Source organism: Piliocolobus tephrosceles, chromosome 2, assembly GCF_002776525.5.
Source record: "Piliocolobus tephrosceles isolate RC106 chromosome 2, ASM277652v3, whole genome shotgun sequence".
Lineage (NCBI taxonomy): Eukaryota > Metazoa > Chordata > Mammalia > Primates > Cercopithecidae > Piliocolobus > Piliocolobus tephrosceles.
Genome location: NC_045435.1, coordinates 101712529 through 101725702, shown reverse-complemented (window position 1 = coordinate 101725702; position 13174 = coordinate 101712529). Strand labels below are relative to the sequence as shown.

Genomic DNA, 13174 nt, shown 5'->3' with positions numbered 1-13174 from the left:
CAGTGGCTGGCACATGGTCATTACACGATCGATAAAGCGAGCTGCTGCAGCCGGGGAGGGAGGGTTGTTCCTCCGTGTCGCGTCTGAGAAAACGTAAACCAGCGTTTTTCCCCTGTGCTGTGAACGGTCACCGTGTTGTTTCTTTTTAATTGTGGTATTGAAGGGCTTGGGTTTTTAAGGTTATTTTTCAGTTAGCCTTTCAGTCTGTCTCTGTGGCCTCAAGCACTCACCTCCCTTAGAGCTGATCATTCTAGGGTCATGACCACTATAAAAGAATCTCCTGCAGAGACGTTCTGCCACATTTTCCCCTCCTCTCTCTAGGCAGCTTAGCAGCTTGTCTGCCTGTCGTATTATTTCATTACCTAATTCATTATTAGCTGTGACCTACTGAGAGTTTTGAGGCCTTAGAGAATGAGGGGCTATGAGGAGTCAGGTTCAATCTGAGAGCAAACTGTGTTGTGGGTGGGAATTTAGAAAAAGTATTTCCTGTTTACAGAGGGGAAGGAGGTATGTATGTGGCTTTTCCTTTATCTCTGAAGCCAAACTTTGATTTAGGTAAAACTTTTAAATACTAAGGACCTCCAGTGTGAAACAGCTGAAGTGGTGGCAAAAGACTGGCTGAGGCTATAACAGATATAGGGAAAGATTTGAAAGTGAGGTGGAGGGCAGGCAGGGAGAAAAGGGGGAAATATGCTTCTCATTCCACTCGTCCTACTTCGTCTCCACCTTCATTGCCACCAGAAAATTACAGAAGCGCCTGTAGAAGGCTTCTAGAATACCGAAAAGACATGATTGTGTTATGAATTATACAGAGTGGCCCGTGTCTCTCTCAAACTAGGTTTGATCTTCTCATGTGTTAGCGCGGAAAGATAATTAGGAAAGGAAATGTTAGGGTTTTGATTTCAGGATCTTAGTAATTGTAGAGAGTAAGAAATGAACAAGCAGAGCTCAGACTTCTGTAACAGTCTGTGTCTTCGAGTATGATTTGGAAGGCCTCGTGTCCAGTATCCCTAGGAGTAGAATCAGCCCTGTTCTTGAGAACTTGGTCTGTAGGGTGGCATTGGATCATGGTTGTTTTCCTATATCAGAGCTTGATATGTTTGTTAAGAGGTCTGTGGCCAGGCACGGTGGCTCATGCCTGTAATCCCAGCACTTTGGGAGGCTGAGACGGATGGACCACCTGAGGTCAGGAATTCAAGACCAGCCTGACCAACATGGTGAAACCCCGTCTCTACTAAAACTACAAAAAATAGCCAGGCATGGTGGTGCACACCTGTAATCCCAGCTACTGAGGAGGCTGAGATAGGAGAATCGCTTGAACCTGGGAGACTGAGGTTGCAGTGAGCTGAGATCACGTCTCTGCACTCCAGCCTGGGCGACAGAGCGAGACTCTGTCTCAAAAAAAAAAAAAAGAAAAAAAGAGGTCTGTGGATCCTGAGAGCCCCAGTTTGTTTTCTTCCTTCTAGCGGATATGGTTACTGCTCCCACTTTCAGTGAGTCACTGAGCTTCGCACTGTGCTGGCAGCCATGTTAGCCCAGCACCCCTCCCTGGGCTCTCAGAGACCATCAGGACCTCGCTTTCCACTGGATTTACTTTAATGCTGAGTACTACAAGGTCATTTCCAGGGTGGCCACTGTTTCTTCCTCTCATACTCGCTACAGTTTAATTTTTAGCTCTTAACACTGGACTTTGTTACATGGAAAGAAAGAAATTTGCTCTAACAGACAGCAGCAAATGCATTTTTCTATCTTTCCAATTGGAAAATCACTCCTAACCAGTTTTGTCCTGGGGGATTTAGTGGTCTGAGAATACTTTTATGTTTTCAGATGTGAACAGAGATTATGTTCATATTTAGTTGCTCCTTTATTTTTTGTCTGACCCTAATTTGGCATCTGTAGATGGAAACTGTTATTTCTCTTCAGGGCTGCCATGTGTCTTTGTGACATTACCCCTAATTTGCTTCTGAATATGCAATAAAAGATAAAAGCCATGATTAGGCTCAGTATACATTACTATTTTTCTTGAACCTTTCATGCCCTAAATGCCCATTAATCTCGTGGTGCCCACGTCTTCCCTGGATGGTGGAGTGTGGCCGGGGTGGCATTGCCCTTTAATCAGTTGGAACATAGAGGAGAGATGTGACCTCCTCAGGTTATACAGGGAGCAGGTAACAGGATTGGAGCCCATGTTTCCTGATTTCATCCCATTGTTCTTTCTAGGGGGGCACTTCTCTCTGGGAGTATAAACAACACAGTCGCAGTAATTACTGCCATTGATTGAGCATCAAATAGATGCTAAGCCCATACATGATGTCTAATTTTCACAACGATTCTGCAAAGTAGAGTTTTATAGATAAAGAAACTGAGACTGAGAGAAGCTAAATTCCTTGCCTAAAGCCACTCACCTAGTCTTGGGCAGAGTCCAGATTGAGCCCAAGTGTATCAGAAGCCCTGCTGTATGTTCTCACTGCATGGCAGAGGTTTGGTCACAACTCCAGTGATAAATAGTAAGAAATCGGAAATCTGCATGTCAGCCCTCCCATCCCTTCATTTGATCAGCAGATGATGACTCTCTGGCTGCTCTCTGCAAGCACAGTACTGGGCACTGGTGAGCAAGACAGACAGGGAGCTGACTGTAGCAGCTCTCATTTCCATGAAGTTTTCCCTCTCATGCTCCGCACACCCACTCCTGCACATCTGCCAGCCTCCTTCATTACCCAGTTTTGCCTGTGCATGATGCTCTGATGCCCCCTTCCTTTCTGTTTCTGTAGCCATATCAGGACAAGGGCCACATGACGTTGTCCCCTGGAGACCGGCTCTGTGCGTGGTACCTGTGGGCCTTCCTGTGCCCTCTAGTTAGTAGTGCTCAGTGAGAACTTGCAGAGTCCCGTGCATCCACTACGTGTTCTGTGTGCATTACCTTCTTGAATATTCATAGCCACTTTATGTGGTGTAGCTGTAGTCATTATCCGCATGTGAGCAGAAACAAACAAGCAAGCAAAAAGTACCCACCTCAGAGAACTTGCCTAAGATTGTGCTGCTTATAATTGTTAAAGCGAGGGTTTGGGCTTAGGCTGATGAACTCTGGAGTACAGGCTCTTACCCACCAACCTGTGCAGTGCAGACGCTTGGGACAGGTTCATAAAATAGGGCAAAGAAAAACGTCTTTTAACTAATCTTACATATAAACAAAAACACTTCTGAAATCAACTTTTAACTATGGGTATCTCTGAATTGTAAGAAAAGCTAGTGTGTACTGAGCCCTCGCCTGGTACTAGGCAGGCGACACTTTAAATACATATCTCATTTAATTTTTGGTAATCTCAAAAGGTAAGCATTACCCCTTCCTTCCCACAGGTGAGGCAGCTGAGGTTTAGAGAAGTGAGGTGACTTGCCTAAAGTTACATAGCAGGTTACTGTCAGAACCAGTATCCAGATTCTCCTCTGACTCCAAAGCCTATGGCCGCCTCGCCCAGGATCCCATTTCTTCTGTCTGCATATGAGTTGGATCAGGTCCACTGAGAGGAAAACCGCAGTTTGGCAGGTCCCACCACAGTAACAGGTGGAACAAAACAAGGCTGCTGTAAGAGCAGGCTAGACCGGCCCTTTTCCCAAAAGTAGCAGATGAATCTTGCAACTCCATAGGTGGCTACAAGCTTTATAATGAAACAGGGAGAGGATGAGATTTTTAAATGACAGTGCATCTCCTGTTACCAAGACAGAGAAAAGGGGTATCTTTGCTGGCCATGTGAAGTGATGGACATGGGAATGCAAGGCTGGAAGGAACTAACTAGCTCTGCATAGTGATGCCAAAGAGGGATCAAGAAACCTGAAAGGAACCTGTACATACGGGACATTTGGAGACTCCATTGGGAAAAGGGTCCACAGACAGGTCAACCTGCAGCCACACACCAGGGAGAGTTCTTAGGGGACGTGCCAATTTCTAACTCATGTTCAGCATATATGTCACTAATTGCTGGTAGCATGGATTGTTTTCAGAAGAATGAAGGAAGCACCATATTCTGCTTCAGCATCGTGTAGAGCACGTTCAGAGACTGCCTAGCCACATAATGTTGTTAATCGTATCAGTTTTTATTTTTCAGGGAACCTCAGAACCTGTTCTGGATCCACAGCAAATCCAAGCATTTGATCAGCTTTGCCGTCTCTACCGAGGAAGCTCCAGGGTAATGTTTGTGTGGTGGTTTATATTTTCATTTCCCTATTTATAATTTACTGCTTTAGAAAGGCAGTGTCTTGGAACCTCCCTCTAGCTTTCTCCTAACCTGGAAGGTGCCCTGGCATCCCTGTTATGGCTACATGGACAACAGACCCTGGCCCCAGGGAGCACTCAGAGCTTGGCAAAGAGAGCAAAGGAAGTGGAAAGCTGTCTGTCCCTTCCTGCCATGACCTGTGAGGACACAGAAGGGCTTCTGTGTTTGACCTCCCTCCAGAGAGAGCAGGCCAGAAGGCTGATCCCAGGAGGGCTTTGCTTAGGATATGGATAGGTGCCCAATCTATCCGAAGCCCTAGACCCTCCTGGGCATCTGCATTGGTTGAATTAGTTTTGGCCATGAAAGACAAATGCAAAGTAGTAGTGGTTTAAGCAAGAGAGAAGTGTAACTGCAGCCAGCCAGGGCACATCCACGCACCTCCCTCCAGCTTTCGTGTGTCTTGTGCTGTGCCTTCCTTAGCACGTGACTTAAACTTGTGTGATTCAACCTGGTTGCTTCCACTTACCTCCACTGTCCAGAATTTAGACCCATGACCATGCCTCACTGCAATGACTGGGAAAATTGGATTTTATTCCAAAAGACCTCAGGCTGCAATTCTTGGTCTACTCTAACTGGGGAAGAAGAGTACAGACTGGAGGGCTTCTAGCAGTCGCTGCCACCATATCAGACCAGGTGTCCCCCAGGCACTTCAGAAGCATACTCATCGCCTTCTCGACCTGTTCTTCGCACGTGGTGCCTGCCTCAGGAATGACACCTCTGTCTTCCAGCCACCCAGAGCAGAGACCTGGCAGCACTAGGCTCACCCCTCCCCTTCCTTCCACCCAACTGGGGACATCCTGTGGGATCTTCTCTACTAATCCCCTTTTGCCACTACCCCCAGTGGGGCCTCCTTATCACTCACAGAGGCCACTGCAGGTCTTCTGATTGGCTAGAAACCCTTCTGTCCCTTCTCCATGCTGCTGCCTGGCTACCCTTTCTAAACCCAAATGTGTCATGCCCTTGTTTATGACACATTCTGGATCTCCACCACCTAAAGAATGAGTCCAAACCCTAACATCTTCTCCACTCCCCAGATCACACCTCAATTCTAGCTGGTCCCATTTGTTTCTGAGGTTATCTCAAGCTTGTGCAAACTGCTATGTCCTCTGCTTCTCTACCTGGGCCCCCTTCACGCACTCCCCATTCTTAGGCAGAACCTACTAGGTTACTTGGCAACCGGAGGAAAAAGTGGTGTTCCTTCTTTGAGAGTTGGTCTGGGCAGAAGTTGTTATTCCAGGAAGCTTCTCCAGGGGTCTGCTGGATGCAGTCCAGCAGCTTTATTGAACTGGCCTCACCCCCATCCCTTTCCAGCCTCAGCCAAGCTCTGCCCCAGGAGTTGGGTTTCTGGGGCCTTCCAAGGAGATTCTTCTGCTTCAAACTGTTGAGCTCTGATTTAGGGCTCATTGATTTCCAGATCACAAAGTTACCAAAGTAGAACACAAAAATATCTCTTTTCCTGGGAAATATATATATATATATTTTTTGCAATTGATCTTCCCACCTCACAGTGTCAGAATGTGAAAGCATTGAGTTGAGCATCTGTTGCCCATTCTGTTCAAGGCGTCGTACATAACAGTCATTGCAGAGAACGTCGCAGGCTGATGGGCAACTGAGAGGGTTATGGAAGAAAGGAAGTGGCACAAAGTGGACTCAGACAGAGCAAGGGACATCTCTTGGCCCCTGGCGTATTGCTTGAGTGGGCCTGCTCAGTAACTTGCAGTTAGAGCTTGAGTCAGAGTTACTGAGTTGTAAATGACACCATACATGTGTCTCTGGCCAGGACCTGGATTACTTTTGATAAATTGACACTTAGAACTTAGGGGCCTTTAGATGTCTTCCCAGTCACCACAGCCACTGGTACTGAGTTTTCCACAGAATTGACACATGGACACATGTGAGCTTGTGCCAACGTTGCCTGTGAGGGAAAAACCCTTTGCCAGAGGTCGGAGGGCACCTCAAAAACATGGTGCCTGGCGGGTGAATCCCACATCGCTACTCACTGCTGGTGACCGAGGGCAAGTCACTTCTCAGGCCGCAGGGTTTCTGCCCCAGAGGTATGTTGTGAAGGATGAGAAATAACACACGTCAAGGACCTAGCAAAGTGCCTATCATGGAAAGACACTGGATGCAGTCACGAGAGGCTGTTAGACATCCCCTCGGACTCCTGGCGTGTTTAGTGGACACAGACAGGGCTGCGCTGAGGAGTCTCATGGCCCGCTTGTCTCAGCTGTGAGCTCTCCATGGGCCAGGCTTTCACTGGCCTCCATGTGAGCCTGCGCAGGGTCCCTTAGAGTATTGGTAGTGGGACATGGTGGCCCGTCCCACAGGTCCCAACTGCTGTTATTAGGGACCGTATTGACCTGGGCTTGTGGGGTGGAAGTTAACTCACCATGTTCTGGGAAGCAACAGGCAAAGACCCTAATCAGTCAGGAAGTCTAAGGACCTTGGGTGTAGAATTCTTGTCTCCTCTGACCTTCAGGGGTACCTCAAGATCCAGGCTGCCAGCTCCCTGCTTTTGCAGAAAGCCTCCTTAGGTGAAAGGGATGGTCCCCCCAAGGGGCAGAGCGCTGGCATCCCAACAGGCCGACATTAGCGTCTCCTCCTACCCTTCTATCCTCCTCGACAGTTCTTCCAGAATTGAGCCACTGACAGAACGAGGGTACTGCTAGTATCATTGGTGGGAATAAGGAAGCTGGGAGCAGGGAGGACTCACTTGAAGGAGAAGGTAGAATCCAGGGGTTCCACTCTGGAGCCCCTGAGTTTGAGTTGGCAGAAGAGAGGTCAGAGTCAGTGGTCATAATTAGCCATTCACCCCCAAGGAGAGTGCACCAAGGTGGAGAGCCTGGAATGAGCAGAGCTGAGAACAAGCTCCTCTGCACAGGGCACGTCCACAGGGAGAGAAGGGCGGCAGCAGGGGCAGCTGGAGGAGCCCTCAGCGCAGGGCCAGGGAGAGCACAGTTTGTGTGCCCTTGGGAGCGAACCAGTCCAGTCTCATTATTGAATGAGGAAATTAAGGCCCTAAAAAATGAAGTGAACTTCCCCAAAGTCACACTGCCAGTTTGTGATATATGGACCTAAGATCCAGACCGTGCATGTTACTACTCCTGCAACATAGCACTGTCTCTCATGTACCTGAAGCAGTGGATTCAGGAGCCTCTCTTCCCTCTGCTCCCCACAAACCTTAGCTGATGGGTGTCCTTCCTTTGCAGCTGGCTCTTCTCACGGAACTCTCCCAGAATCGCAGCAGTGAGAGCTATAGGCCATTCAGTGGCTCGCAGAGTGCTCCTGCTTTCAACAGCATCTTCCAGAATGAGAACTTCCAGCTGCAGCTCATTCCCCCACCTGTGACTGAGGATTGATGACTCCGTGGAGCCTAGCCCAGGAGAACCAGAGATGATCCCAAGGCCACTGGAGAGAGACCCCGCCTCTGGTGGGCTTGGCCTCCACCGCCTCCCACGCTTCTGAGAAGAGGTTCCAAATTGGGATCCTGTGCCCAGAGCGTCCACAGCACCATTCCCAGCATAGACTCCCAGTCTTCTCCACATTGTTGTCATGGCGTCAGTTCACCAGACTCGTTGATTTTGCTTTGCCTGTTAAGCAAAGGAATGTCACATACCTCTGTCCAGCTTTTTAGGAAAGACATTTTGCCTATTGGGACTTTTTCCACTTGCCCTGAAGCCTAGAAAGTAGATGGAACTCACACAAATGGCATTCCAGAGTCTGCTGTACTCCGTCTCCTCCAGCTGCTGGATAATACAGAGGAACTTCAACTTCTACAGGGAATAGTGGTTGGCCAGGCTGCAGTATAACTGAAACATGCCTTGGAGAGAGCAGAGACACTGTGGGGGCCAGGGCCATCTCCCTTTTAATGTGTTCGTGTTAAAACCTATTTGAGTATAAGACTTGCCCTTTCTAACAATAAATGCTCTGTGTTTAAGTTCTGCAGGTCTCCTGGCTGGCTGGTTCAGTCTGTCAAGTCATGGAGGACATTTAGAGCCCGGTTGTCACAATTTTATTAGCTCGAAGTCAGGAATCCTGACTGTGACAACCCTCCTTAATTCAGATAAGCAGCTCCATCGTCAGCTCTATTCAGAGCAGCCCAGCCACCCAAATGCTCCTGTGACAGGGGCTGGGCTGCCAACGAGAATAGTACTTAATTCAGTTTTTGGCCATGGGACTTCATATATCATTGAACCAGCCACCACAGGAGGTCACCACACCCAGAGACCTAGGTTTCCACCTTACATACTCAGATCCTTTTCTCAGCGCACTGGAATGATCAGGCTCTCATGGACTGATACTAACCAAACCCACAGGAAATAGATACATAAACTAGATACAATTTTTTTTTATTATTTTATTTTATTTTTTGAGACAGAATTTCACTCTTGCCGCTCAGGCTGGAGTGCAGTGGTGCTGTCTTGGCTCACTGCAACCTCCGCCTCCCAGGTTCAAGTGATTCTCTTGCCTCAGCCTCCCGAGTAGCTGGGATTACGCCAACCCACCACGCCCAGCTAATTTTTTAATTTTTAGTAGAGATAGGGTTTCACCATGTTGGCCAGGCTGGTCTCAAATTCCTGATCTCAGGTTATCCACCTGCCTTGGCCTCCCAAAGTGCTGGGATTAGAGGCATGAGCCACTGCACCTGGCCAATACAAATTTTTAACCCTTAAATAGAAAATAGATCTTGTTTCTGCCATGTACTACCTATAACCAACAATCAGTTAATCTCTCTCATCCTGTTTCTTTATAAACAGAACTGTTATGAAGATGAAACAATACATGTAAATGTCTGCTGTGTGCCATTCAGGCACATGGCAAATACCCCAGAAATGCAAGCTTAGCTTTTATTATATAACTTCTCCCAAGACCTGGGCTACAAGGGTACTGCTTCCTGATGAAGGTGCCAGGATATAAAATTGAGGGAAGTGGTTAAACCATTAAGTTATCACCGTTTGGATGCCTGCCACAGCTATATGACAGTCTCAAGCCGTTTACAGGTGAGAAAGCTGAGGCTCAGAGGTGATAAGTAATTTCACCAAGGTATCATACTGAAGAGCTAGCAGAGCAGGCGGAATTCGGAGCTGTGATTCCAGAGCCAGTGATGCTTCCTGCCCCAAGTTATGTATCAAAAGATTTCTCATTGAGCCTAAAATTAAGGCCAGAGGAACTTGATATTCTCAAAGCAAAACTCAGTTACTCCCCTTCTTTTATAGTGTAAAGAACTAAGGCAAAAGGAGTATTCAGTATAAAAATGTACATTGTGACATCAAAAACATGAAATGTATGTGGGAGGGGTGAAGTAAAAGCAGAACTTTATGCAATCAAAATAAAGTTGTAATAAGTTTAAAATAGCCTATTACAAACTAAGATGTTGGCCGGGCGCAGTAGCTCACGCTTGTAATCCTAGTACTTTGGGAGGCCAAGGAGGGCGGATCATGAGGTCAGGAGTTCAAGACCAGCCTGGCCAAATGGTGAAACCCTGTCTCTACTAAAAATACAAAAATTAGCTGGGAGTGGTGATGCGTGCCTGTAATCCCAACTACTTGGGAGACTGCGGCAGAAGAATCGCTTGAACCGGGACCTGGGAGGCAGGGGTTGCAGTGAGCCAAGATCGTGCCACTGCACTCCAGCCTGGGGTACAGAGCGAGATTCCATCTCAAAAAAATAAATAAATAAGATGATTTATGTAAGCTTCATGGTAACCACAAAATAAGAAATTAGGTAGATAAAAAGCAAGGAATAAAAGTATACCATTAGAGAAAATCATCTAATCAGAAAGAAAGCAAGAGAGGAAGAAAGGAACAAAGGATCTACAAAACAATGAACAAAATTGCAGTGATAAGTCCAATAATAAATCAGTAATTATCTTGAATGTGAATAGATTTGCCAATCAAAAGAGAGTGGCTGATTGGATTAAACATAAGATCCAACTATATGCCACCTAAAGGAGACTCAAATCACCTTTAAGGACACACGTAGCTTGAAAATGAAAGATGGAAAAAGATACTCTGCGCAAAGGAAACCAAAAGAGAGCAGGAGTAGCTGTACTTCGATGAAATAGACTTTAAGCCAAAAACTGTCAAGTGAGACAAAGTTATATAATAATAAAGGGATGGATTCATCAAGAACATGTAACAGTTGTAAATATATATGCATCCATTATCAGAGCACCCAAATCTATAAAGCAAATATTAATAGATCTGAAGAGAGAAACTGAAATACAATAATAGGGGACTTCAACAAGGGACAGATTTTCCAGACAACACTGGACTTGAATTACACATTAGACCAAATGGACCTAACAAACATACACAGAACATTCCATTCAACAGCATGAGAATACACATTTTTCTCAAGTACACATTGAACATTCTCCTGGATAGACCATATTTAGGCCACAAAGCAAGTCTTAACAAATTTAAGATTGAAAATCATAACATATTTTTTCTGACCACAATGGCATGAAACTAGAAATCAGTAATAGGAATTTTAAGAAATTCAGAAATCTGTGGAAATTAAACAACATGTTCCTAAACAACCAATGGGTCAAAGAAGAAATAGGAAGATTTTAAAATATCTGGAGACAAATGAAGATGGAAACATCCCATAAAAATATCATTTATGGTATGTGGGGCAAAAGCAGTTCTAAGAGGAAAGTGTATAGCAATGAAGTCCTACATCAAGAAAGAAGAAAAACTCCAAATAACCTATTGGCATAACAACTTAAGGAACTATAAAAAGAACAGACTAAGCCTAGAGTTAGTTAAAGGAAGAAAATAATAAGTATCAAAGCAGAAATAAATGAAATAGAGACTAGAACTAGAGAAATAATTTTTAAAAATCAGTATTATTAAGAGGGTTTTGTTTGAGACAGGCTCTTGCTTTGTCACCCAGACTGGAGTGCAGTGGCACAATGACTGCTCACTGCAGCCTCACCTTTCTGGGCTCAAGCGATCCTCCCTCAGCCTCCCGAGCAGCTAGAACTACAGGGGCATGCTACCATGCACAGCTACTGTTTTTTGTTTTGTTTTGTTTCATTTTGGATGAGGCAGGGTCTCACTGTGTTACCCAGGCTGGTCTCAAAAGACTCCTGGCTCAAGTGATCTCCCACCTCGGCCTCCCAAAGTATTGAGATTACAGGTGTGGACCACTGTGCCTGGCCAAGAGGTGGTTTTTTGGAAGGATAAACAAAATCAATAAACCTTTAACTAGACTAAAAACAAGAAGACTCAAAATCAGAAATGAAAGATAAGACATTACAACTGTAAGAAGGATCATAATAGATGACTGTGGACAAGCATATGTGAACAAATCGGATAGCCTAGGAAAAATACATAAATTCCAAGACACGTATACCACCTACCAAGACTAAATCATGAAGAAATAGATAACCCAAACAGAACAGTAATAAATAATTAGATTGTATCGGTAATTTAAGTCTCCCAACAAAGGGAAGTCCAGAACCAAATGGCTTCTCCACTGAGTTCTACCTACCATTTATAAAATAATTAGTACCAATTCTTTTCAAACTATTACAAAAAATTGAGGTGGAGGAAACTCTTCCTAACTCATAAAGACAGCCTAAACCTCACACCAAAACCAGCAAGGACTCTATGAAAAGAAGAAAATTACAGGCCAATATCCCTCATGAACATAGCTGCAAACATCCTCAACAAAATACTAGTTAAATAGGCTGGGCATGGTGGCTCATGCCTGTAATCCCAGCACTTTGGGAGGCCAACACAGGTGGATTGCCTGAGGTCAGGAGTTCGAGACCAGCCTGGCCAACATGGTGAAAGCCTGTCTCTACTAAAAATACAAAAATTAGCTGGGCATGGTGGTACATGCCTGTAGTCCCATCTACTTGGGAGGCTGAAGCAGGAGAATCGCTTGAACCTGAGAGGTGGAAGTTACAGTGAGCCAAGACTGCACCACTGCACTCCAGCCTGGGTGACAGAGCGAGATTCTGTCTCAAAAAAAAAAAAAAAATCCAACAATACATCAAAAAGATATAAAGATAATACACCATGATCAAGTGGGATGTATCACAGGAATACAAGGATGGCTCAGCATATGCCGATCAATAAACATGATACGTGACATCAATAGCATGAAAGACAAAAACTATATGATCATCTCAATACCTGCAGAAAAATCATTTGATGAAATTCAGTATCCCTTCATGATTAAAAAAAAAAAAAAACTCTCAATAAGTTAGGTATAGAAAGAAAGCACCTCAACACAATTAAGGACGTGTATGACAAACTCACAGCTAACATCATACTGAACAAGGAAAGACTGAAAGCTTTTCCTCCAAGAAATGGAACAAGACAGGGATGCCTACTCTTACTACTCTTATTCAATATAGTATAGAAGTCCTGTCCAGAGCAGTCAGGCAAGAGAAAAGAGGAAGTCAAATTGTCACTCTTTGCAGACAACACAATCTTATAAATAGAAAAACCTAAAGACTAGCAAAAAACTCACAGAACTGATAAATGAATTCAGTAAAGTTGCAGGATACAAAATCAACAGCAAAAATCAGTAGTGTTTCTCTACACCAATAACAAACTAGCTGAAAAATAAATCAGGACAATCCCATTTACAACAGCTACAAAAAATAAAAACAATCTAGGAATAAATTTAACCAAGGAGGTGACAGGTCTCTACAAGGAAAACTAGAAAACACTGATTAAAGAAATTGGAGGTCAGGTGCAGTGGTGGCTCAGGTCTGTAATCCCAGCACTTTGGGAGGCCGAGGTGGGAGGATCACTTGAGCTCACAAGTTTAAGACCAGCCTGGGCAAATGGCAAAACCTCATTTCTACCAAAAACACAGAAATTAGCCAGGCATGGTGGCATACCCCTGTTGTCCCAGCTAAAAGGGAGGCAGAGGTGGGAGGA

The 13174-nt window shown here is 45.1% G+C and overlaps 1 protein-coding gene across 2 annotated transcripts in view; it reads left to right on the top strand.

Moving 5' to 3' along the window:
• The window catches only part of VPS8 (VPS8 subunit of CORVET complex), a 259046-nt gene extending 250827 nt beyond the window's left edge, over positions 1 to 8219 (top strand). For both annotated transcript variants that reach the window (XM_026454890.1, XM_026454891.1), the window contains 2 exons: positions 4104 to 4184; positions 7481 to 8219. In XM_026454890.1, the coding sequence (XP_026310675.1) occupies positions 4104 to 4184; positions 7481 to 7630 (231 nt within the window). In that variant the 3' untranslated portion in view covers positions 7631 to 8219. The remainder of the gene's footprint in view (positions 1 to 4103; positions 4185 to 7480) is intronic.
• Positions 8220 to 13174: the final 4955 nt, after the last annotated feature.